Consider the following 23,645-nt stretch of genomic DNA (forward strand, 5'->3'; position numbering starts at 1 on the left):
GTCTACCTCATACGCTGCAGGAAAGGATGTCCCGAAGCGTGGTACATTGGCGAGACCATGCAGACGCTGCGACAACGAATGAACGGACATCGCGCAACAATCACCAGGCAGGAATGCTCCCTTCCAGTCGGGGAACACTTCAGCAGTCAAGGGCATTCAGCCTCTGATCTCCGGGTAAGCGTTCTCCAAGGCGGCCTTCAGGACCCGCGGCAACGCAGAATCGCCGAGCAGAAACTTATAGCCAAGTTCCGCACACATGAGTGCGGCCTCAACCGGGACCTGGGATTCATGTCGCATTACATTCATCCCCCACCATCTGGCCTGCGAAATCCTACCAACTGTCCTGGCTTGATACAATTCACACCTCGATTACCTGGGATTATCCCTCTCTCCACTCACACGGTCTGTCCCTCTAAAGACCTGTTTACCTGTAAAGACTCACATTCCAACCATTGTTTTTTGGGGGGTATTTTGATAAATTCAGAGTGCCCAATTCATTTTTCTTTCCAATTAAGGGCAATTTAGCGCGGCCAATCCACCTCCCCTGCACATCTTTGGGTTGTGGGGGTGAGACCCACACAAACACGGGGAGAATGTGAAAACTCCACACGGACAGTGACCCAGAGCCGGGATCGAACCCGGGTCCTCGGCGCTGTGAGGCAGCAGTGCTAACCGCTGTGCCACCCGTTATCTTGCAATTGTGCCTCTCCTATGTATGCTGTCCCCACTTCACTGAGGAGCAGCGCTCCGAAAGCTTGTGATTTCATACAAACCTGTTGGACTTTAACCTGGTGCTTGCACCTTTCATTCCGAAGTCTGTGTTGGCTTAGACTGACATCAGTGATGTCCCGGACGGAGTGAGGTGGCTGCTGGCGAATGAATTGCCCCAGAAGGCTCGGAGACTTCTTACTGTGCCCACCCCAGTCCAGCGCTGACATCTCCACATCAGGGCTAGCCAGGGTAGATGCAGGAAGGATGTTCCTGACGCTGAGGGTGTCCAGGACCAGGGGGGGGCACAGTCTGAGGACTCGGGGTAGACCATTTAGGGCAGAGATATTGTGAAAAGTTGTGGTCCCAGCAAAGACCCCTGAGGCACACCACTAGTCACCAGCTGCCATCCTGAAAAAGACCCCTTTACCCCCACTCTCTGCCTTTTGCCAGTCAGCTAATCCTCTATCCATGCCAGGATCTCACCCTGAACATCTTTGGGTTGTGGGGGTGAGACCCACGCAGACACGGGGAGAAATAATGTCGGAGACACAACCCAAATGGACATTTGAAACACCCAGACTCCGCAAGGAAATAAACATGCCGATAATGGATTTGCTGTCAAATGTGGCCTTTGCTTTTTGACAATGTGCTGCTCCCATTCCTGGCTGTCCAGCAAGAGGGAATACATGGCAAAACAAAAACGTCCTGGATCAGTTTTTCTTTCTAAATGTTCTTGTTTATTCAGATGGATGAGAAAATGCAATATGAAAATTTCAATCTGGTTAAAAAAATACCATGCAGAGAACCCACCAAACCCAACATTTCGTTAACAGCGATAGATAACTCGGCGAGGGTGGAAACCCTACGCTGCTCAAGACTGCCGGCATCAAAATCTGGTTCTTCGTCAGACACACACACTCGCACAAAGGGAACTGTATCGCTTGGCGATCTTCAATGTGCTGAGCTTCGCAAGGCAGTGTCAGCAACACGGCACCTTGGACACTTCCTCCAATCAGCCCGACTTCCCGGACTGCTGACCAGCATTTCGGGACTGGTCACCAGGTAGCCGCCCACAGTGCCCGCTTATAACGGTCACTGGGGGGGGGGGGGCTCTGTGTCAGATCAACACGCCCTTTCCTCAGCAAAGGCCTGGCACATTGGAGGCTGCGAAAACCCCTCGCTCAGACCTCAGCACCCCGCCCCTCCCTCACCGAGGGTGTCTCCAACTCCCAGAGTGGACTCGATAAACCCAAAGCAGCCTTTACCCGCTTTTCCTACTTCTCCCCGGCAATCAGATTCTCCCGGAGAAACAGGGAAGCATCGGAACGGGTAGCTCCACCTCTCACGGTGCATGTCAGACGAGAAAGACAATGATTACAGAGTGTAAAAAACAGTCGTGTTAACCCAACGTACGACAGAATGCGAAAGTTAATGAGCGGATGATTAAACACCCCCCAGAACATCTTTAGGTGACCTTCTTACACGTTGGGAGTGTGAAGGGGCCTGGGGAGAGGCCCCAACACCTCAAGCGACAAAGGGGAATTTCAATAGTAACCCCTCCCCTCCAGCTAGCTGGAGATTGGACAAACTGACCGTCCCCTCCGGCCTCTGACCGTCCGAACTCAGCTCCACGGAGGCCTCGGTCGGCAGACTGCCGCCCACCAGCGAGATTTCACCCGACTGCTTCCCAAAGTTGAGTAGGACGAGGAATCGGTCACTTTGGTCCCAGATTCGTGAATAGACGTACACCGTCGGCGAGCTGTGTACAGACTCAAACTCGCCAAATAGTAACGAGCGTTCTTTCATTTTCAGCAAACTGAGCTTCTTTATGAGAGATAAAGGTGACGGAGCGGACATCTGACCCTGTACAGAGTGAAAAAAAACCCAGAGTCAACACAATCGCCTTTCGCAACACATTCCAACCATCACCCAATTCAGACGGTTCATCTGTTCGACATAAGGAGCCAAATTAATCAAGGCAAACTTTCCCAAACCCTACGGCAGAGACAGTGTGTGTGGGGACCCGTACCCCAGTGAGAGTCAGTGTGTGTGGGACCCGTACCCCAGTGAGAGTCAGTGTGTGTGGGACCCGTACCCCAGTGAGAGTCAGTGTGTGTGGGACCCGTACCCCAGTGAGAGTCAGTGTGTGTGGGACCCGTACCCCAGTGAGAGTCAGTGTGTGTGGGACCCGTACCCCAGTGAGAGTCAGTGTGTGTGGGACCCGTACCCCAGTGAGAGTCAGTGTGTGTGGGACCCGTACCCCAGTGAGAGTCAGTGTGTGTGGGACCCGTACCCCAGTGAGAGTCAGTGTGTGTGGGACCCGTACCCCAGTGAGAGTCAGTGTGTGTGGGTCCCGTACCCCAGTGAGAGTCAGTGTGTGTGGGACCCGTACCCCAGTGAGAGTCAGTGTGTGTGGGACCCGTACCCCAGTGAGAGTCAGTGTGTGTGGGACCCGTACCCCAGTGAGAGTCAGTGTGTGTGGGACCCGTACCCCAGTGAGAGTCAGTGTGTGTGGGACCCGTACCCCAGTGAGTGTCAGTGTGTGTGGGACCCGTACCCCAGTGAGAGTCAGTGTGTGTGGGACCCGTACCCCAGTGAGAGTCAGTGTGTGTGGGACCCGTACCCCAGTGAGTGTCAGTGTGTGTGGGACCCGTACCCCAGTGAGAGTCAGTGTGTGTGGGACCCGTACCCCAGTGAGAGTCAGTGTGTGTGGGACCCGTACCCCAGTGAGAGTCAGTGTGTGTGGGACCCGTACCCCAGTGAGAGTCAGTGTGTGTGCGACCCGTACCCCAGTGAGAGTCAGTGTGTGTGGGACCCGTACCCCAGTGAGAGTCAGTGTGTGTGGGACCCGTACCCCAGTGAGAGTCAGTGTGTGTGGGTCCCGTACCCCAGTGAGAGTCAGTGTGTGTGGGACCCGTACCCCAGTGAGAGTCAGTGTGTGTGGGACCCGTACCCCAGTGAGAGTCAGTGTGTGTGGGACCCGTACTCCAGTGAGAGTCAGTGTGTGTGGGACCCGTACCCCAGTGAGAGACAGTGTGTGTGGGACCCGTACCCCAGTGAGAGTCAGTGTGTGTGGGACCCGTATCCCAGTGAGAGTCAGTGTGTGTGTGGGACCCGTACCCCAGTGAGAGTCAGTGTGTGTGCGACCCGTACCCCAGTGAGAGTCAGTGTGTGTGGGACCCGTACCCCAGTGAGAGTCAGTGTGTGTGGGACCCGTACCCCAGTGAGAGTCAGTGTGTGTGGGACCCGTACCCCAGTGAGAGTCAGTGTGTGTGGGACCCGTACCCCAGTGAGAGTCAGTGTGTGTGGGACCCGTACCCCAGTGAGAGTCAGTGTGTGTGGGACCCGTACCCCAGTGAGAGTCAGTGTGTGTGGGACCCGTACCCCAGTGAGAGTCAGTGTGTGTGGGACCCGTACCCCAGTGAGAGTCAGTGTGTGTGGGACCCGTACACCAGTGAGAGTCAGTGTGTGTGGGACCCGTTCCCCAGTGAGAGTCAGTGTGTGTGGGGCCCGTACCCCAGTGAGAGTCAGTGTGTGTGGGACCCGTACCCCAGTGAGAGTCAGTGTGTGTGGGACCCGTACCCCAGTGAGAGTCAGTGTGTGTGGGACCCGTACCCCGGTGAGGGTCAGTGTGGGACTCGGACCCCGGTGAGGGTCAGTGTGCGTGGGACCCCGGTGAGGGTCAGTGTGGGACTCGGACCCCGGTGAGGGTCAGTGTGGGACCCGGACCCCGGTGAGGGTCAGTGTGGGACTCGGACCCCGGTGAGGGTCAGTGTGGGACTCGGACCCCGGTGAGGGTCAGTGTGGGACCCGGACCCCGGTGAGGGTCAGTGTGCGTGGGACCCCGGTGAGGGTCAGTGTGGGACTCGGACCCCAGTGAGGGTCAGTGTGGGACTCGGACCCCGGTGAGGGTCAGTGTGCGTGGGACCCCGGTGAGGGTCAGTGTGGGACCCGGACCCCGGTGAGGGTCAGTGTGGGACCCGGACCCCGGTGAGGGTCAGTGTGGGACCCGGACCCCGGTGAGGGTCAGTGTGGGACCCGGACCCCGGTGAGGGTCAGTGTGGGACCCGGACCCCGGTGAGGGTCAGTGTGGGACTCGGACCCCGGTGAGGGTCAGTGTGGGACTCGGACCCCGGTGAGGGTCAGTGAGGGACTCGGACCCCGGTGAGGGTCAGTGTGGGACCCGGACCCCGGTGAGGGTCAGTGTGGGACTCGGACCCCGGTGAGGGTCAGTGTGGGACTCGGACCCCGGTGAGGGTCAGTGTGGGACTCGGACCCCGGTGAGGGTCAGTGTGGGACTCGGACCCCGGTGAGGGTCAGTGTGGGACCCGGACCCCGGTGAGGGTCAGTGTGGGACCCGGACCCCGGTGAGGGTCAGTGTGGGACTCGGACCCCGGTGAGGGTCAGTGTGGGACTCGGACCCCGGTGAGGGTCAGTGTGGGACCCGGACCCCGGTGAGGGTCAGTGTGGGACCCGGACCCCGGTGAGGGTCAGTGTGGGACTCGGACCCCGGTGAGGGTCAGTGTGGGACCCGGACCCCGGTGAGGGTCAGTGTGGGACTCGGACCCCGGTGAGGGTCAGTGTGGGACCCGGACCCCGGTGAGGGTCAGTGTGGGACTCGGACCCCGGTGAGGGTCAGTGTGGGACTCGGACCCCGGTGAGGGTCAGTGTGGGTCTCCGACCCCGGTGAGGGTCAGTGTGGGACTCGGACCCCAGTGAGGGTCAGTGTGGGGCTCGGACCCCGGTGAGGGTCAGTGTGAGTCTCCGACCTCGGTGAGGGTCAGTGTGGGACCCGGACCCCGGTGAGGGTCAGTGTGGGACCCGGACCCCGGTGAGGGTCAGTGTGGGACTCGGACCCCGGTGAGGGTCAGTGTGGGACTCGGACCCCGGTGAGGGTCAGTGTGGGACTCGGACCCCGGTGAGGGTCAGTGTGGGACCCGGACCCCGGTGAGGGTCAGTGTGGGACCCGGACCCCGGTGAGGGTCAGTGTGGGACCCGGACCCCGGTGAGGGTCAGTGTGGGACTCGGACCCCGGTGAGGGTCAGTGTGGGACTCGGACCCCGGTGAGGGTCAGTGTGGGACCCGGACCCCGGTGAGGGTCAGTGTGGGACTCGGACCCCGGTGAGGGTCAGTGTGGGACTCGGACCCCGGTGAGGGTCAGTGTGGGACCCGGACCCCGGTGAGGGTCAGTGTGGGACCCGGACCCCGGTGAGGGTCAGTGTGGGACCCGGACCCCGGTGAGGGTCAGTGTGGGACTCGGACCCCGGTGAGGGTCAGTGTGGGACTCGGACCCCGGTGAGGGTCAGTGTGGGACTCGGACCCCGGTGAGGGTCAGTGTGGGACTCGGACCCCGGTGAGGGTCAGTGTGGGACTCGGACCCCGGTGAGGGTCAGTGTGGGACTCGGACCCCGGTGAGGGTCAGTGTGGACCCGGACCCCCGGTGAGGGTCAGTGTGGGACTCGGACCCCGGTGAGGGTCAGTGTGGGACCCGGACCCCGGTGAGGGTCAGTGTGGGACTCGGACCCCGGTGAGGGTCAGTGTGCGTGGGACCCCGGTGAGGGTCAGTGTGGGACTCGGACCCCGGTGAGGGTCAGTGTGGGACTCGGACCCCGGTGAGGGTCAGTGTGGGACCCGGACCCCGGTGAGGGTCAGTGTGGGACTCGGACCCCGGTGAGGGTCAGTGTGGGACTCGGACCCCGGTGAGGGTCAGTGTGGGACCCGAACCCCGGTGAGGGTCAGTGTGGGACTCGGACCCCGGTGAGGGTCAGTGTGGGACCCGGACCCCGGTGAGGGTCAGTGTGGGACCCGGACCCCGGTGAGGGTCAGTGTGGGACCCGGACCCCGGTTGAGGGTCAGTGTGGGACTCGGACCCCGGTGAGGGTCAGTGTGCGTGGGACCCCGGTGAGGGTCAGTGTGGGACTCCGACCCCGGTGAGGGTCAGTGTGGGACTCCGACCCCGGTGAGGGTCAGTGTGGTCTCGGACCCCGGTGAGGGTCAGTGTGGGGACTCGGACCCCGGTGAGGGTCAGTGTGGGACTCGGACCCCGGTGAGGGTCAGTGTGAGTCTCCGACCCCGGTGAGGGTCAGTGAGGGGCTCGGACCCCGGTGAGGGTCAGTGTGGGACCCGGACCCCGGTGAGGGTCAGTGTGGGACTCGGACCCCGGTGAGGGTCAGTGTGGGACTCGGACCCCGGTGAGGGTCAGTGTGGGACTCGGACCCCGGTGAGGGTCAGTGTGGGACTCGGACCCCGGTGAGGGTCAGTGTGGACTCGGACCCGTGAGGTCAGTGTGGACCCGGACCCCGGTGAGGGTCAGTGTGGGACTCGGACCCCGGTGAGGGTCAGTGTGGGACCCGGACCCCGGTGAGGGTCAGTGTGGGACTCGGACCCCGGTGAGGGTCAGTGTGGGACCCGGACCCCGGTGAGGGTCAGTGTGGGACTCGGACCCCGGTGAGGGTCAGTGTGGGACCCGGACCCCGGTGAGGGTCAGTGTGGGACTCGGACCCCGGTGAGGGTCAGTGTGGGACTCGGACCCCGGTGAGGGTCAGTGTGGGACCCGGACCCCGGTGAGGGTCAGTGTGGGACCCGGACCCCGGTGAGGGTCAGTGTGGGACTCGGACCCCGGTGAGGGTCAGTGTGGGACTCGGACCCCGGTGAGGGTCAGTGTGGGACCCGGACCCCGGTGAGGGTCAGTGTGGGACCCGGACCCCGGTGAGGCAGGGGCTGAGGGGCGGAGATCCTGACCTGCACTGTGCGGTTTAAAGGTGGAACAAAGTTACTGAAGCTGGCGTTTGATGTGAAGCCTCCATTTGCCGAAGTGTTCCACAACATCCACGGCGTTTTATCTTGAAATGGCTGCAGACAGAACAGGAGACACAAGTTAGAACTGCTGGAACCCGAATACAAGGAGGGCATCGTCCCTCCGAATCACACCCAGCAACGTGGTGACGACCCAGACCAGCTATTTCTGGTGATGTTGGCTGGGGGAGAAATATTGGCCCCAGGACACCGGGGAGAACCCGGGTGTTCCCATCCCACCCCCCCCCACGCCCCTGACCCCTCTGCCCCAGGCCACCGCCCCTCCCCCTCCCACTGCCCCACCCCCTCCCGCCACCCCTCCCCCTCCCATCCCCCTGCGCCACCCCTCCCCCTCCCCTCCCCATTCCCCTGCGCCATCCCTGACCCCTCCGCCCCAGGCCACTGCCCCTCCCCCTCCCACTGCCCCACCCCCTCCCGCCACCCCTCCCCCTCCCCTCCCCATCCCCCTGCGCCACCCCTCCCCTCCCACCTCCCCTCCCCATTCCCCTGCGCCATCCCTGACCCCTCCGCCCCAGGCCACCTCCCCTCCCCCTCCCCTCCCCCCTCCCCCTCCCCTCCCCCCCCGCCCCTCCCCTGGCCACCTCCCCCCCCCCGCGCCGGCCCCTCCCCCTCGGCCCCTCCCTCGCTGCAAGGTCAGATCGGGCTCGGACCCGTGAGTCAGTGCAGTGACCGCCGTTGTCTCGGTTTCACTTCCTCTGCCCAAAGTTCTCCGGTTTTAGCTGCAGAGCTCAGCAAGTTCCCCCCCCCGCCAGACCCTGCAGGCGTGCCCACGAGCGCGTGCCCGTACCTGGGTGTCCTCCAGTCCAATCTCATCTCCATAATAAATGAAGGGAGTTCCGGGCAGCGTGAAGAGCATCACGTGCACCAGGCCGTGCAGGTACTGTTCCAGCGATGAAGCCACGTGACCCACCTCATAGCCACCAATCTACACACACAATGAATCGGAGTCAGTGACTGCCGTCCTCGCTGAATTCACCCCCCTCCCCTCACGCACCTCAGCCACGGCCCACTCTTGGTCAGCAAGTCCAGACTGGTGCCGAAACCGGAGCACCCGGAGGAAACCCGCGCAGACACGGGGAGGACGTGCGGACGCCGCACGGACAGTGACCCGGGGCCGGGATCGAATCTGGAACCTCGGCGCCGTGAGGCAGCAGTGCTAACCACTGTGCTGCCCCTGGACAAGGAGATTTCTAAGTTTAAGACACCTGGCTGGAATGGGAGATCGGGCGAGGGGGGGGCTGAAGGTTTTCACACCTTGCCGCAGCCACCCTCATCCCTGAAACAACCGCTAACCATCGTTCACACCAGGGGGCAGAGGCGAGTGCAGTGGCCATCACTAAGGAGAAGGTTCTGGGGAAGCTGAAAGGTCTGAAGGTGGATAAGTCACCTGGACCGGATGGACTACACCCCAGGGTTCTAACAGATAGCGGAGGAGATTGTGGAGGCTTTGATGGTGATCTTTCAGGAATCACTGGAGGAAGGGACGGTCCCAGAGGATTGGGAAATGGCTCATGTAACACCCCTGTGCAGAAGACGGGAAATCATAGGCTGGCTGGCCTGGCTTCAGTCATTGGTAAGATTTTCGAGTCTGTTATTAATGATGAGATCGCGAAGTACTTGGTAGTGCGTGGTAAAAATAGGACTGAGTCAGCACGGCTTCGTCAAAGGGAGGTCGTGTCTGACAAATCGGTTAGAGTTCTTTGAGGAGGTAACAAGGAAGTTCGACAAGGGAGAACAAGTGGACGTGATCTATTTGGATTTCCAGAAGGCCTTTGACAAGGTGCCGTACAGGAGGCTGCGAAATAAGATAAGAGCCCATGGTGTTAGGGGTAAGATACTGGCAAGAATAGAGGATTGGCTGACTGGCAGAAGGCAGAGAGTGGGATAAAGGGATCTTTTTCAGGGTGGCAGCTGGTGACTAGTGGTGTGCCTCAGGGGTCTGTGCTGGGACCACAACTTTTCACAATATCCATGATCTGGAAGAAGGAACCGAAGGCTCTGTTGCTACGTTTGCAGGTGATGCAAAGATATGCAGAGGGACGGGTAGTATTGAGGAAGCAGGCGGGCTACAGAAGGATTTGGACAGGCTAGGAGAGTGGGCAAAGAAGTGGCAGATGGAATACAATGTGGAAAAGTGTGAGGTTCTGCACTTTGGAAGGAGGAATCGAGGCACAGACTATTTTCTAAATGGGGAAATGCTTCAGAAATCTGACGCACGAAGGGACTTGGGAATCCTTGTTCACGATTCTCTCAAGGTTAACGTGCAGGTTCAGTCGGCAGTTAGGAAGGTAAATGCAATGTTAGCATTCATGTCGAGAGGGCTAGAATACAAGACCAGGGATGTACTTCTGAGGCTGTATAAGGCTCTGGTCAGACCCCATTCGGAGTATTGTGAGCAGTTTTGGGCCCCGTATCTAAGGAAGGATGCGCTGGGGCCTTGGAAAGGGTCCAGAGGAGGTTCACAAGAATGATCCCTGGAATGAAGAACTTGTCGTATGAGGAACGTTTGAGGACTGGGTCTGTACTCGGAGTTTAGAAGGATGAGGGGGGATCTTATTGAAACTCACAGGATATTGCGAGGCCTGGATAGAGTGGACGTGGAGAGAGTGTTTCCACTTGAAATGAAAATCGCTTGTCACAAGTAGGCTTAAATGAAGTTACTGTGAAAAGCCCCTAGTCGCCACATTCCGGCGCCTGTTCGGGGAGGCTGGTACGGGAATTGAACCGTGCTGCTGGCCTGCCTTGGTCTGCTTTCAAAGCCAGCTATTTAGCCCTGTGCTAAACCAGCCCCTTAGGAGAAACTTGTCGGAGATACCAGAAGCAGAGGACACCATCTCAGGCTAAAGGGACGATCCTTTAAAACAGAGATGAGGAGGAATTTCTTCAGCCAGAGGGCGGTGAATCTGTGGAACTCTTTGCCACAGAAGGCTGTGGAGGCCAAATCACTGAGTGTCTTTAAGACAGAGATAGATAGGTTCTTGGTTAATGAGGGGATCAGGGGTTATGGGGAGAAGGCAGGAGAATGGGGATGAGAAAAATATCAGCCGTGATTGAATGGGGGAGCAGACTCGATGGGCCGAGTGGCCTAATTCTGCTCCCACGTCTTGTTGATCGCCAGTGTGCCTCCTGTTTACACAGGAAGGAGGTGGAGGCGTGGGGGGAGGGGTGGGGTAGGGGGAGAAAGGAGAGTGGTGGGGGGGTTACATACCGCCCAGCTGGGCCAGGTTTTGCCACAGTTCGCGATGTATTTCTCGACACTTTGCCGGACGTTGTCTGCTCGGAGAGGCTCGGACGGGACGAGGGTTTCCCGGAGGTAGTAACTGAAGAGAATGTCCGTGTCTGATTGGTTCAGCAGCTGCAGGATTTCCTCGCTGTTACTCGTCACCGCAGCCAAGATGAGGGCCCTGATAGGGTAGGGTGGGCGGGAAAAGGCCAAATGAATATTCACATTCAGGATGATTTTGCAGAGAGTGTTTAGATCAGAGCTCTGCTGCTGTTTTGCTTACCGCGGTTTCTCATCCACAGAGAAGTTCTTGGTGAGGTTCTGCCACTCCTCCACCCTGCTGGGTGCCTGCCAATGATTAAAACAGTCAGTCTGTCATTCAGTGTCACATTGCGAGCCAAGGAGGCGATTGCCAGTCAGAGCATTGGGCGGTGGGCACCCAGGAATGGAAGGGGGAAGGGAGGGGAAAGAGCGGTCATTTCTCTTTACTCCTTTTATGGGGCATGGGCATCGCTGGCTGTGCCAGTCTTTACTGCCCATCCCTAATTGCCCATGAGGGGGCATTTAAATGTCAACCACATTGCTGTGGGTCTGGAGTCACGTGTAGGCCAGACCGGGTAAGGACGGCAGATTTCCTTCCCTGAAGGGCATTAGTGAACCAGATGGGTTTTTATGACAATCGACAATGGTTCCATGGTCATCGCTCGACTTTTAATTCCAGATTTTTATTGAATTCAGATTCCATCATCTGGGACCCCAGAGCATTCCCCTGGGTCCCTGGATCGCTAGTCCAGGGGCAATACCGCTACAAAACAAAGAAAAGTACAGCACAGGAACAGGCCCTTCGGCCCTCCAAGCCCGCGCCGACCATGCTGCCCGACTAAACTACAATCTTCTACACTTCCTGGGTCCGTATCCTTCTATTCCCATCCTATTCATGTATTTGTCAAGATGCCCCTTAAATGTCACTATCGTCCCTGCTTCCACCACCTCCTCCGGCAGCGAGTTCCAGGCACCCACTACCCTCTGTGTAAAAAAAACTTGCCTCGTACATCTCCTCTAAACCTTGCCCCTCGCATCTTAAACCTATGTCCCCTAGTAATTGACCCCTCTACCCTGGGGAAAAGCCTCTGACTATCCACTCTGTCTATGCCCCTCATAATTTTGTAGTCCTCTATCAGGTCACCCCTCAACCTCCTTCGTTCCAGTGAGAACAAACCGAGTTTATTCAATCGCTCCTCATAGCTAGTGCCCTCCATACCAGGCAACATCCTGGTAAATCTCTTCTGCACCCTCTCTAAAGCCTCCACATCCTTCTGATAGTGTGGCGACCAGAATTGAACACTATACTCCAAGTGTGGCCTAACTAAGGTTCTATACAGCTGCAACATGACTTGACTTGCCAATTCTTATACTCAATGCCCCGGCCAATGAAGACAAGCATGCCGTATGCCTTCTTGACTACCTTCTCCACCTGTGTTGCCCCTTTCAGTGGCTTGTGGACCTGTACTCCTAGATCTCTTTGACTTTCAATACTCTTGAGGATTCTACCATTCACTGTATATTCCCTACCTGCATTAGACCTTCCAAAATGCATTACCTCACATTTGTCCAGATTAAACTCCATCTCTCTGCCCAAGTCTCCAAACGATCTAAATCCTGCTGTATCCTCTGACAGTCCTCATCGCTATCCGCAATTCCACCAACCTTTGTGTCGTCTGCAAACGTACTAATCAGACCAGTTACATTTTCCTCCAAATCATTTATAACAGCAAAGGACCCAGCACTGATCCCTGTGGAACACCACTGGTCACAGCCCTCCAATTAGAAAAGCATCCTTCCATTGCTACTCTCTGCCTTCTATGACCTAGCCAGTTCTGTATCCACCTTGCCAGCTCACCCCTGATCCCGTGTGACTTCACTTTTTGTACCAGTCTACCATGAGGGACCTTGTCAAAGGCCTTACTGAAGTCCATATAGACAACATCCACTGCCCTACCTGCATCAATCATCTTTGTGACCTCCTCGAAAAACTCTATCAAGTTAGTGAGACACGACCTTCCCTTCACAAAACCGTGCTGCCTCTCACTAATATGTCCATTTGCTTCCAAATGGGAGTAGATCCTGTCTCGAAGAATTCTCTCCAGTAATTTCCCTACCACTGACGTAAGGCTCACCGGCCTGTAGTTCCCTGGATTATCCTTGCTACCCTTCTTAAACAGAGGAACAACATTGGCTATTCTCCAGTCCTCCGGGACATCCCCTGAAGACAGTGAGGATCCAAAGATTTCTGTCAAGGCCTCAGCAATTTCCTCTCCAGCCTCCTTCGGTATTCTGGGGTAGATCCCATCAGGCCCTGGGGACTTATCTACCTTAATATTTTTCAAGACGCCCAACACCTCGTCTTTTTGGATCTCAATGGGACCCAGGCTATCTACACCCCCTTCTCCAGACTCAACATCTACCAATTCCTTCTCTTCGGTGAATACTGATGCAAAGTATTCATTTAGTACCTCGCCCATTTCCTCTGGCTCCACACATAGATTCCCTTGCCTATTCTTCAGTGGGCCAACCCTTTCCCTGGCTACCCTCTTGCTTTTTATGTACGTGTAAAAAGCCTTGGGATTTTCCTTAACCCTATTTGCCAATGGCTTTTCGTGACCCCTTCCAGCCCTCCTGACTCCTTGCTCAAGTTCCTTCCTACTTTCCTTATATTCCAAACAGGCTTCGTCTGTTCACAGCCTTCTAGCCCTGACAAATGCCTCCTTTTTCTTTTTGACGAGGCCTACAATATCTCTCGTTATCCAAGGTTCCCGAAATTTGCCACATTTATCCTTCTTCCTCACATGAATATGCCGGTCCTGAATTCCTTTCAACTGACACTTGAAAGCCTCCCACATGTCAGATGTTGATTTGCCCTCAAACATCCGCCCCCAATCTAGGTTCTTCAGTTCCCGCCTAATATTGTTATAATTAGCCTTCCCCCAATTTAGCACATTCATCCTCGGACCACTCTTATCCTTGTCCACCAGCACTTTAAAACTTACTGAATTGTGGTCACTGTTCCCGAAATGCCGCCCTACTGAAACTTCTACCACCTGGCCGGGTTCATTCCCCAATACCAGGTCCAGTACCGCCCCTTCCCTAGTTGGACCGTCTACATATTGTTTTAAGAAGCCCTCCTGGATGCTCCCTTACAAACTCTGCCCGTCTAAGCCCCTGGCACTAAGTGAGTCCCAGTCAATATTGGGGAAGTTGAAGTCTCCCATCACCACAACCCTGTTGTTTTTACTCTTTTCCAAAATCTGTCTACCTATCTGCTCCTCTATCTCCCGCTGGCTGTTGGGAGGCCTGTAGTAAACCCCCAACATTGTGACTGCACCCTTCTTATTCCTGATCTCTACCCATATAGCCTCACTGCCCTCTGAGGTGTCCTCCCGCAGTACAGCTGTGATATTCTCCCTAACCAGTAGCGCAACTCCACCTCCCCTTTTACATCCCCCTCTATCCCGCCTGAAACATCTAAATCCTGGAACGTTTAGCTGTCAATCCTGTCCTTCTCGTAACCAGGTCTCTGTAATGGCAACAGCATCATAGTTCCAAGTACTAATCCAAGCTCTAAGTTCATCTGCCTTACCCGTAATGCTCCTTGCATTAAAACATATGCACTTCAGGCCACCAGACCCGCTGTGTTCAGCAACTTCTCCCCGTCTGCTCTGCCTCAGAGCCACACTGTCCCTATTCCCTAGTTCTCCCTCAATGCTCTCACCTTCTGACCTATTGCTCCCGTGCCCACCCCCCTGCCATACTAGTTTAAACACTCCCGTGTGACACTAGCAAACCTCGTGGCCAGGCTGTCACTGCCTGCCGCCCCCCCCCCCCCCCCACATTCTGACGTTCCGTCTCAGGCGAGGCCAGCACAGCTCCCCCTCTCCACTCCACCCCAGAGACAGTGACTCGCTCACAATGGAAGGTGACGGTGTGTGTGTGTGTGTGTGGGGGGGGGGGGGGGGGGGGGGTGATCGGGGGCAGGGTGGGGTGGATGCGGAGTCAAAGGCAAGAATGACTGATACTCACAGAATTCACAACTTGCTCAATTCCCCGCAGACGCAGCCCATCCAAACCTTTTTGAAGCCAATATCGAAACGCGTCTTTCTCCTGTCAAAAACACAGTCCGATTATTTTCATTTTGTGTTTTCTCCCCCCCCCCCCGCCATCTGACAAAGAGTGATCGAGATTTGAAACGTTAGTTCCCTTCTCTCTCCACAGAGACGCTGTCAGCCAGATTGTCCAGTATTTTTCTGCATTTGTTTACAATGGAAATCCTGAATGTAAACGGTCACACTGTAGTAGCGGGCCCTGGCCAGTAGGTGTCACACTGTAGTAGCGGGCTCGGGCCAGTAGGTGTCACGCCGTAGTAGCGGTCTCTGGCCAGTAGGTGTTTCTATTGGGTTTTTTCCATATCCTCCACCCTCAAATAACCAAATCACCGTCCTCAATTCAGACAAACACGACAGGCCGATTTCTAGTCTGTCACCCTCACCCTTCACGTGCCACGTTGAAGACTATTCAACCACAGAGTCTTCGTCTGATCCAGCCCGTGGGGTGGCGCAGTGGTTGGCTCTGCTGCCTCACAGCGCCAGGGTCCCAGGTTCGATTCCGGCTTGGGTCACTGTCTGTGCGGAGTCTGCACGTCCTCCCAGTGTGTGCGTGGGTTTCCTCCGGGCGCTCCGGTTTCCTCCCACAGTCCAAAGACGTGCAGGTTTGGTGGCTTGGCCGTGGTCAATTGCCCTTCGTGTCCAAAGATGTGTAGGTTAGGCGGGGTCACATGGATGGGGTGGGAGAGTGGGCCTAGGGAGGATGCTCATTCAGAGGGTTGGTGCAGGCTTGATGGGCCGAATGGCCTCCTTCTGCACTCTGGGAGTTCTATGGTACACTCCACACATACCTTTCCCAGTCAGTGGAGGTGGGGTGTCACTGAATAGCAGGTAATTCCCTCCTGCAGGACGAACCATGGTGAGGGACAGGAGATGACCCCCTGGACATTGAAATGGGCGACTCGGGCGGGACATGGTCTGGCTTGTTGCGGCGCACAGCGAGTGGCACGTACCTGCAACGAGTCCTGGCTGCCATCAGTCCCGTTGAAGTTAATCCCAAACCACTCCTGCCTTCCTCTGTAATTAGGAGTTAGATCCAGAATCACCTTGATACCTGGTTGGATACAAAATGAGACTGAGCTTGGAGAAGCGGCAGGAGACACATCAGAACTAGGAGCAGGAGTCGGCCATCTGGCCCCTCGAGCCTGCTCCGCCATTCAGTGAGATCACGGCTGATCTTTTGTGGACTCAGCTCCACTTTCCGGCCCGAACACCATAACCCTTAATCCCTTTATTCTTCAAAAAACTATCTTTATCTTAACAACATTTAAAGAAGGAGCCTCTACTGCTTCACTGGGCAAGGAATTCCATAGATTCACAACCCTTTGGGTGAAGAAGTTCCTCCTAAACTCAGTCCTAAATCTACTTCCCCTTATTTTGAGGCTATGGCCCCTAGTTCTGCTTTCACCCGCCAGTGGAAACAACCTGCCCGCATCTATCCTGTCTATTCCCTTCATAATCTTTTCTGTTTCTGTAAGATCCCCCCGCATCCTTCTAAACTCCAATGAGTACAGTCCCAGTCTACTCAACCTCTCGTCATAATCTAATTCCCTCAACTCTGGGATCAACCTAGTGAATCTCCTCTGCAATCCCTCCAGTGCCAATATGTCCTTTCTCAGGTAAGGAGACCAAAACTGAACACAATACTCCAGGTGTGGCCTCACTAACACCCTATACAATTGCAGCATAACCTCCCTTAGTCTTGAACTCCATCCCTCTAGCAACGAAAGACAAAACCCGATTCGCCTTCGAAATCACCTGCTGCACCTGCACACCAACTTTTTGCGACTCGTGCACCAGCACACCCAGGTCCCTCTGCACAGCAGCGTGTTTTAACATCTTACCGTTTAAATAATAATCCATTCTGCCGTTATTCCTCCCAAAATGGATAGCCTCACACTTGGCAACATTGAATTCCATCTGCCAGACCCTAGCCCACACTATGCCCAGAGTGGGATGCTTGGTTCCACCAGCAGACCCCCCCACCCAGATTACCTTTCCGCCTGGCTGCCTCCAGCAGTTTCTCCATCTGCTCCAGGTTGCCCAGTTTGCTGTCGATTTCGGTCAGCCTGGTCTCTCTGATGTTGTCTGGAGCAGTCCTGTGCAGTGGGCCGATAATAATACTCTTCATCTTCAGCATAGAAATTTCCTCCATTCTCTCCACCACTCCTACAGACAACACAGTCTCAGTTTCCACTGTTCATAGCACCTTTTTAAATTGCAGATTACATTTAATCAATTGAATTTAAATCCCCCCCCATAATGTATAGGCACATTGAATACACGACAGTATACACCACATCTACCACTGTAGTATACACTATACATATAGTATGCACCCTATAAACAGTATGTACTATAAGGGCGGCACGGTAGCACAGTGGTTAGCACTGTTGCTTCACAGCTCCAGGGTCCCGGGTTCGATTCCCCGCTGGGTCACTGTCTGTGCGGAGTCTGCACGTTCTCCCCGTGTCTGCGTGGGTTTCCTCCGGGTGCTCCGGTTTCCTCCCACAAGTCCAAAGATGTGCGGGTTAGGTGGATTGGCCACGATCAATTGACCCTTGGGGTGGGGTTACGGGGAGGGGGTGGGGGTTATGGGGGTTACGGGGAGCGGGTGGGGGTTACGGGGAGAGGGTGGGGGTTACGGGGAGGGGGTTGGGGGTTACGGGGAGGGGGGTTGGGGGTTACGGGGAGGGGGTTGGGGGTTACGGGGAGGGGGTTGGGGGTTACGGGGAGGGGGTTGGGGGTTACGGGGAGGGGGTTGGGGGTTACGGGGAGGGGGTTGGGGGTTACGGGGAGGGGGTTGGGGGTTACAGGGAGAGGGGAGAGGGTTGGGGGTTGCGGGGAGAGGGTGGTGTTATGGGGAGAGGGTGGGGGTTGCGGGGAGAGGGTGGGGTTATGGGGAGAGGGTGGGGGTTACGGGGAGCGGGTGGGGGTTACGGGGAGGGGGTTGGGGGTTACGGGGAGGGGGTTGGGGGTTACGGGGAGGGGGTTGGGGGTTACGGGGAGGGGGGTTGGGGGTTACGGGGAGGGGGTTGGGGGTTACGGGGAGGGGGTTGGGGGTTACGGGGAGGGGGTTGGGGTTACGGGGAGGGGGTTGGGGGTTACGGGGAGGGGGTTGGGGGGTTACGGGGAGGGGGTTGGGGGTTACGGGGAGGGTTACGGGGAGGGTTACGGGGAGAGGGTGGGGGTTACGGGGAGAGGGTGGGGGTTACGGGGAGAGGGTGGGGGTTACGGGGAGCGGGTTACGGGGGGGAGGGCTGTTTCAGGGTGAGGCAGCCTCGATGGGCTGAATGGTCTCGTGGTCACGGTGGGGATTGTGTGATCAGCCAGGGGGGCGGGGTCTCAGTGAAAGGGGGTGGGGTCTGTGTGAATGGGGCGGGCGAGGGGCGTGTGTGAAAAGGGGCGGGGGCGTGTGTGAAAAGGGGCGGGGCGTGTGTGAAAAGGGGCGAGGGCGTGTGTGAAAAGGGGTGAGGGCGTGTGTGAAAAGGGTGAGGGCTGTGTGAAAAGGGGTGAGGGCCTGTGTGAAAAGGGGCGGGGCCTGTGGTGAAAAGGGGCGGGGCCTGTGTGAAAAGGGGCGGGGCGGTGTGAAAAGGGGCGGGGCGGTGTGAAAAGGGGCGGGGCGGTGTGAAAAGGGGCGGGAGCGGTGTGAAAAGGGGCGGGGGCGGTGTGAAAAGGGGCGGGCGGTGTGAAAAGGGGCGGGGCGGTGTGAAAAGGGGCGGGGCGGTGTGAAAAGGGGCGGTGGTGAAAAGGGGCGGTGTGAAAAGGGGCGGGGCGGGTGTGAAAAGGGGGCGGGGGCGGTGTGAAAAGGGGCGGGGCGGTGTGAAAAGGGGCGGGGCGGTGTGAAAAGGGGCGGGGCGGTGTGAAAAGGGGCGGGGCGGTGTGAAAAGGGGCGGGGGCGGTGTGAAAAGGGGCGGGGCGGTGTGAAAAGGGGCGGGGCTGTGTGAAAAGGGGCGGGGCTGTGTGAAAAGGGGCGGGGCTGTGTGAAAAGGGGCGGGGCTGTGTGAAAAGGGGCGGGGCTGTGTGAAAAGGGGCGGGGCCTGTGTGAAAAGGGGCGGGGCCTGTGTGAAAAGGGGCGGGCCCGTGTGAAAAGGGGCGGGGCCCGTGTGAAAAGGGGCGGGGCCCGTGTGAAAAGGGGCGGGGCCCGTGTGAAAAGGGGCGGGGCCCGTGTGAAAAGGGGCGGGGCCCGTGTGAAAAGGGGCGGGGCCGTGTGAAAAGGGGCGGGGCCGTGTGAAAAGGGGCGGGGCCGTGTGAAAAGGGGCGGGGCCGTGTGAAAAGGGGCGGGGCCGTGTGAAAAGGGGCGGGGCCCGTGTGAAAAGGGGCGGGGCCCGTGTGAAAAGGGGCGGGGCCCGTGTGAAAAGGGGCGGGCCCTGGGTGAAAAGGGGGCGGGGTCTGGGTGAAAAGGGGCGGGGTCTGGGTGAAAAGGGGCGGGGTCTGGGTGAAAAGGGGCGGGGTCTGGGTGAAAAGGGGCGGGGCGCCCAGCATAATGCAATCGGAGAAAAGCCGCCGCCCCCGGTACGCTCCCCCCCTGGGCCCCACCCCCCGCCCGGACCCCGCCCCGCCCCCCCGAACCCGGGCCCCCGCCCCCCGCGAGCCCCGCCCCCGCCACCTGCCAGGTCTCCGGCTCCGTCTCCATCCGAGTCCTGGAAGGCGGGGCTGTGCAGCTGGTAGGCGGCCCCCGCCCCCCCGGACCCGGCCCCGCCCCCCCGGCCCCGCCCCCCCCGCGAGCCCCGCCCCCCGCGAGCCCCGGCCCCGCCCCCCCCGGCCCCGCCCCCCCCGGACCCCGCCCCGCCCCCCCGGACCCGCCCCCCCCGCGAGCCCCGCCCCCCGCGAGCCCCGCCCCCGGCCCCGCCGCGAGCCCCCGCCCCCCCCGGCCCCGCCCCGCACCTGCCAGGTCTCCGGCTCCGTCTCCATCCGAGTCCTGGAAGGCGGGGCTGTGCAGCTGGTAGGCGGCCCCGCCCCCCGCGAGCCCCGCCCCCGGCCCCCCCGCGAGCCCCGCCCCCCCCCGGGCCCCCCGCGAGCCCCGCCCCCCCCCGGCCCCGCCCCGCACCTGCCAGGTCTCCGGCTCCGTCTCCATCCGAGTCCTGGAAGGCGGGGCTGTGCAGCTGGTAGGCGGCCCCGCCCCCCGCGAGCCCCGCCCCCGGCCCCCCGCGAGCCCCGGCCCCGCCCCCGGCCCCGCCCCCCGGGCCCGGCCCCGCCCCCCGCGAGCCGCGCCCCCGGCCCCGCCCCCCCCGCGAGCCCCGGCCCCGCCCCCCCCCGCGAGCCCCGGCCCCGCCCCCGGGCCCGGCCCCGCCCCGCACCTGCCAGGTCTCCGGCTCCGTCTCCATCCGAGTCCTGGAAGGCGGGGCTGTGCAGCTGGTAGGCGGCCCCGCCCCCCCGCGAGCCCCGCCCCCTCCCCCCCGCGAGCCCCGGCCCCGCCCCCCCGCGAGCCCCGCCCCCCGCACCTGCCAGGTCTCCGGCTCCGTCTCCATCCGAGTCCTGGAAGGCGGGGCTGTGCAGCTGGTAGGCGCGCGCCGCGCGTCCACCAGGCGGCGGCGGGCAGGGCGCGGCAGCGCGGGGCCTGCAGGATGATGGCCACGGCCCCGGCCAGCATGGCGAGCCAGGCCAGCCAGAAGAGCAGCAGCAGCGCCCCAGCGGGCCCGCCGCCAGCCCGGCCCGCCCGCCGCCCAGCAGCTCGTCCTTGGACAGGCCGCCCGCGCCCGCCGCCCGGCCCGCCGGCTTCAGCCCGTTCCGGTCCCCCGGCGCCGGGCCCAGCGGCACCTTCTCCAGCTCCACATCCTCCAGCTCGGCGTCCGGCCCCCGCTCCGCGTCCGCCGGCCCGCTGGTAGGCCCGCTGGCAGGCCCAGGCCCGCTGGTAGGCCCGCTGGCAGGCCCAGGCCCGCTGGTAGGCCCAGGCCCGCTCATCCCCGCCGGCCCGCTCATCGCCTCACTCACTGCCCACTGCTCCCTCACTACGTCACTCACTACCGCCCGCCTCACTGCTCACTGCCTCCCCCTCACTACCTCACTGCTCACTCACTCACTATCTCACTCACTACCGCCCGCCCGCCTCGCTCCCTCACTGCTCACTCCCTCACTCACTCCCCCGCACTGCCTCCCCCTCACTACCTCACTGCTCACTCACTCACTATCTCACTCACTACCGCCCGCCCGCCTCGCTCCCTCACTGCTCACTCCCTCACTCACTCCCCCGCACTGCCTCCACCTCCCTCACTATCCCTCCCTCACTACCTCACTGCTCACTGCCTCTCTCACTCACTCACTTACCCCACACTATCCCTCACTCACTACCCCCTCACTTGCCTCACTCACTACCTCACACTCACTCAGACACTCCCTCACACACTTCCTCAATCACTCACTACCTCCCCCTCACAGTACGTCAGACACTCACTCCCCCTCACTCCCTCCCCCTCTGACACACTATCACTCCCTCTGATACTCTCTCTCCCTCACACTCACTCCCTCTCCCTCTCCCTCACACTCACTCCCTCTCCCTCACACTCACTCCCTCTCTCTCTCCCTCACACTCACTCCCTCTCTCTCTCCCTCACACTCACTCCCTCTCTCTCTCCCTCACACTCACTCCCTCTCCCTCACACTCACTCCCTCTCTCTCTCTCCCTCACACTCACTCCCTCTCTCTCTCCCTCACACTCACTCCCTCTCTCTCTCCCTCACACTCACTCCCTCTCTCTCACCCTAACACAGTAATGTAACCCTGACTCTAACACTGCTGTATAACACAGTAACACACCACCCTCCTCAATTCAGCAATACTACACCACCGCCCCTCTCCCTCACTCTAACACTGTTCTGCAATTCAGCAACCCTGCACCGCCTGACTGTAACACTGCTCTCTAACACAGCACCGTAACACCGCCACACACTCCAGCGCGCTCTCTCTCTCCTGTCTGACAAACTCCACCCTCCTTCCTTCGCCTTTTTAAACACTGCCCACCTCCCCCCCTCTCTCTGCTATTGCATCACTTAAGGTGGCACTTGCAGCATTCAGAAAGCAGAGGGCTCTGACTGAAATGAATGTGCCCTGGGAGGGGAGGTGACGGTCTTCATTCTTGTACAGAAGCTGGTAATGGCAGGGGACATTTGAGGGGGGAGCCGAAGAGTTGTTTCAGGTTAGGATTTTTTTTTAATACAGTAAATAGCAAGAAGCTGACTGAAGATAATTCATAGAATCGCAACAGGCAGAAGGCGGTCATTCGGCCCATCGAACTGCACTGACCCTCTGAAAGAGCACCCTATCCAGATACCCTCCCCTGCCCTATCCCTGTAACCCCACCTAACCTGCACATCTTTGGACACTAAAGGGCAATTGATCGTGGCCAACCCACCTAATTTTCACATCTCTGGATTGAGATGAAACTGGAGCAAACTCCACACACACACAGTCACCTAGAGCTGGAATTGAACCCGGGTCCCTGGCGCTGTGAGGCAGGAGTGCTAACCCGGCTCCTGGAACTGTGAGACAGCAGTGTTAATCCGGGTCCCTGGCACAGTGAGGCAGCATTGTTAACCCGGGTCCCTGGCACTGTGAGACAGCAGTGCTAACCCGGCTCCTGGAACTGTGAGACAGCAGTGTTAACCCAGGTCCCTGGCGCTGTGAGACAGCAGTGTTAACCCGGGTCCCTGGCGCTGTGAGGCAGGAGTGCTAACCCGGCTCCTGGAACTGTGAGACAGCAGTGTTAACCCGGGTCCCTGGCACTGTGAGACAGCAGTGTTAACCCGGGTCCCTGGCACTGTGAGACAGCAGTGTTAACCCGGGTCCCTGGCGCTGTGAGACAGCAGTGTTAATCCGGGTCCCTGGCACTGTGAGGCAGCAGTGTTAACCCGGGTCCCTGGCACTGTGAGGCAGCAGTGTTAACCCGGGTCCCTGGCACTGTGAGACAGCAGTGTTAATCCGGGTCCCTGGCACTGTGAGGCAGCAGTGTTAACCCGGGTCCCTGGCACTGTGAGGCAGCAGTGTTAACCCGGGTCCCTGGCTCTGTGAGGCAGCAGTGTTAACCCGGGTCCCTGGCACTGTGAGACAGCAGTGTTAATCCGGGTCCCTGGCACTGTGAGGCAGCAGTGTTAACCCGGGTCCCTGGCACTGAGACAGCAGTGTTAACCGGTTCCCTGGCTCTGTGAGACAGCAGTGTTAACCCGGGTCCCTGGCACTGTGAGACAGCAGTGTTAACCCGGGTCCCTGGCACTGTGAGACAGCAGTGTTAACCCGGGTCCCTGGCTCTGTGAGACAGCAGTGTTAACCCGGGTCCCTGGCACTGTGAGACAGCATTGTTAACCCGGGTCCCTGGCACTGTGAGGCAGCAGTGTTAACCCGGGTCCCTGGCACTGTGAGACAGCAGTGTTAACCCGCGTCCCTGGCACTGTGAGACAGCAGTGCTAACCCGGGTCCCTGGCACTGTGAGACAGCAGTGTTAACCCATATCCCTGGCTCTGTGAGATAGCAGTGCTAACCCGGGCCCCTGGCACTGTGAGACAGCAGTGTTAACCGGTGTCCCTGGCTCTGTGAGATAGCAGTGCTAACCCGGGTCCCTGGCACTGTGAGACAGCAGTGTTAACCCAGGTCCCTGGCACTGTGAGACAGCAGTGTTAACCCGGGTCCCTGGCACTGTGAGACAGCAGTGTTAACCTGGGTCCCTGGCACTGGGACAGCAGTGTTAACCCGGGTCCCTGGCACTGTGAGACAGCAGTGTTAACCCGGGTCCCTGGCACTGGGAC

General features: G+C 59.1%; 1 protein-coding gene across 1 annotated transcript; it reads right to left on the reverse strand.

The window, feature by feature from the left end:
- Nucleotides 1-1,425: 1,425 nt before the first annotated feature.
- slc3a2b (solute carrier family 3 member 2b) lies at nt 1,426-19,862 on the reverse strand. The gene is made up of 9 exons (XM_072489280.1): nt 19,795-19,862; nt 16,903-17,076; nt 15,861-15,961; nt 14,828-14,908; nt 11,034-11,098; nt 10,736-10,931; nt 8,315-8,452; nt 7,453-7,563; nt 1,426-2,574 (listed from the first exon to the last, which is right to left on the reverse strand). Exons 2-9 carry the CDS (start codon nt 17,060-17,062, stop codon nt 2,236-2,238), a joined length of 1,191 nt encoding a protein of 396 aa, XP_072345381.1. The 5' UTR covers nt 17,063-17,076; nt 19,795-19,862; the 3' UTR covers nt 1,426-2,235.
- Between the last annotated feature and the right edge of the window lie 3,783 nt (nt 19,863-23,645).

Source organism: Scyliorhinus torazame, chromosome 24, assembly GCF_047496885.1.
Source record: "Scyliorhinus torazame isolate Kashiwa2021f chromosome 24, sScyTor2.1, whole genome shotgun sequence".
Classification (NCBI taxonomy): domain Eukaryota; kingdom Metazoa; phylum Chordata; class Chondrichthyes; order Carcharhiniformes; family Scyliorhinidae; genus Scyliorhinus; species Scyliorhinus torazame.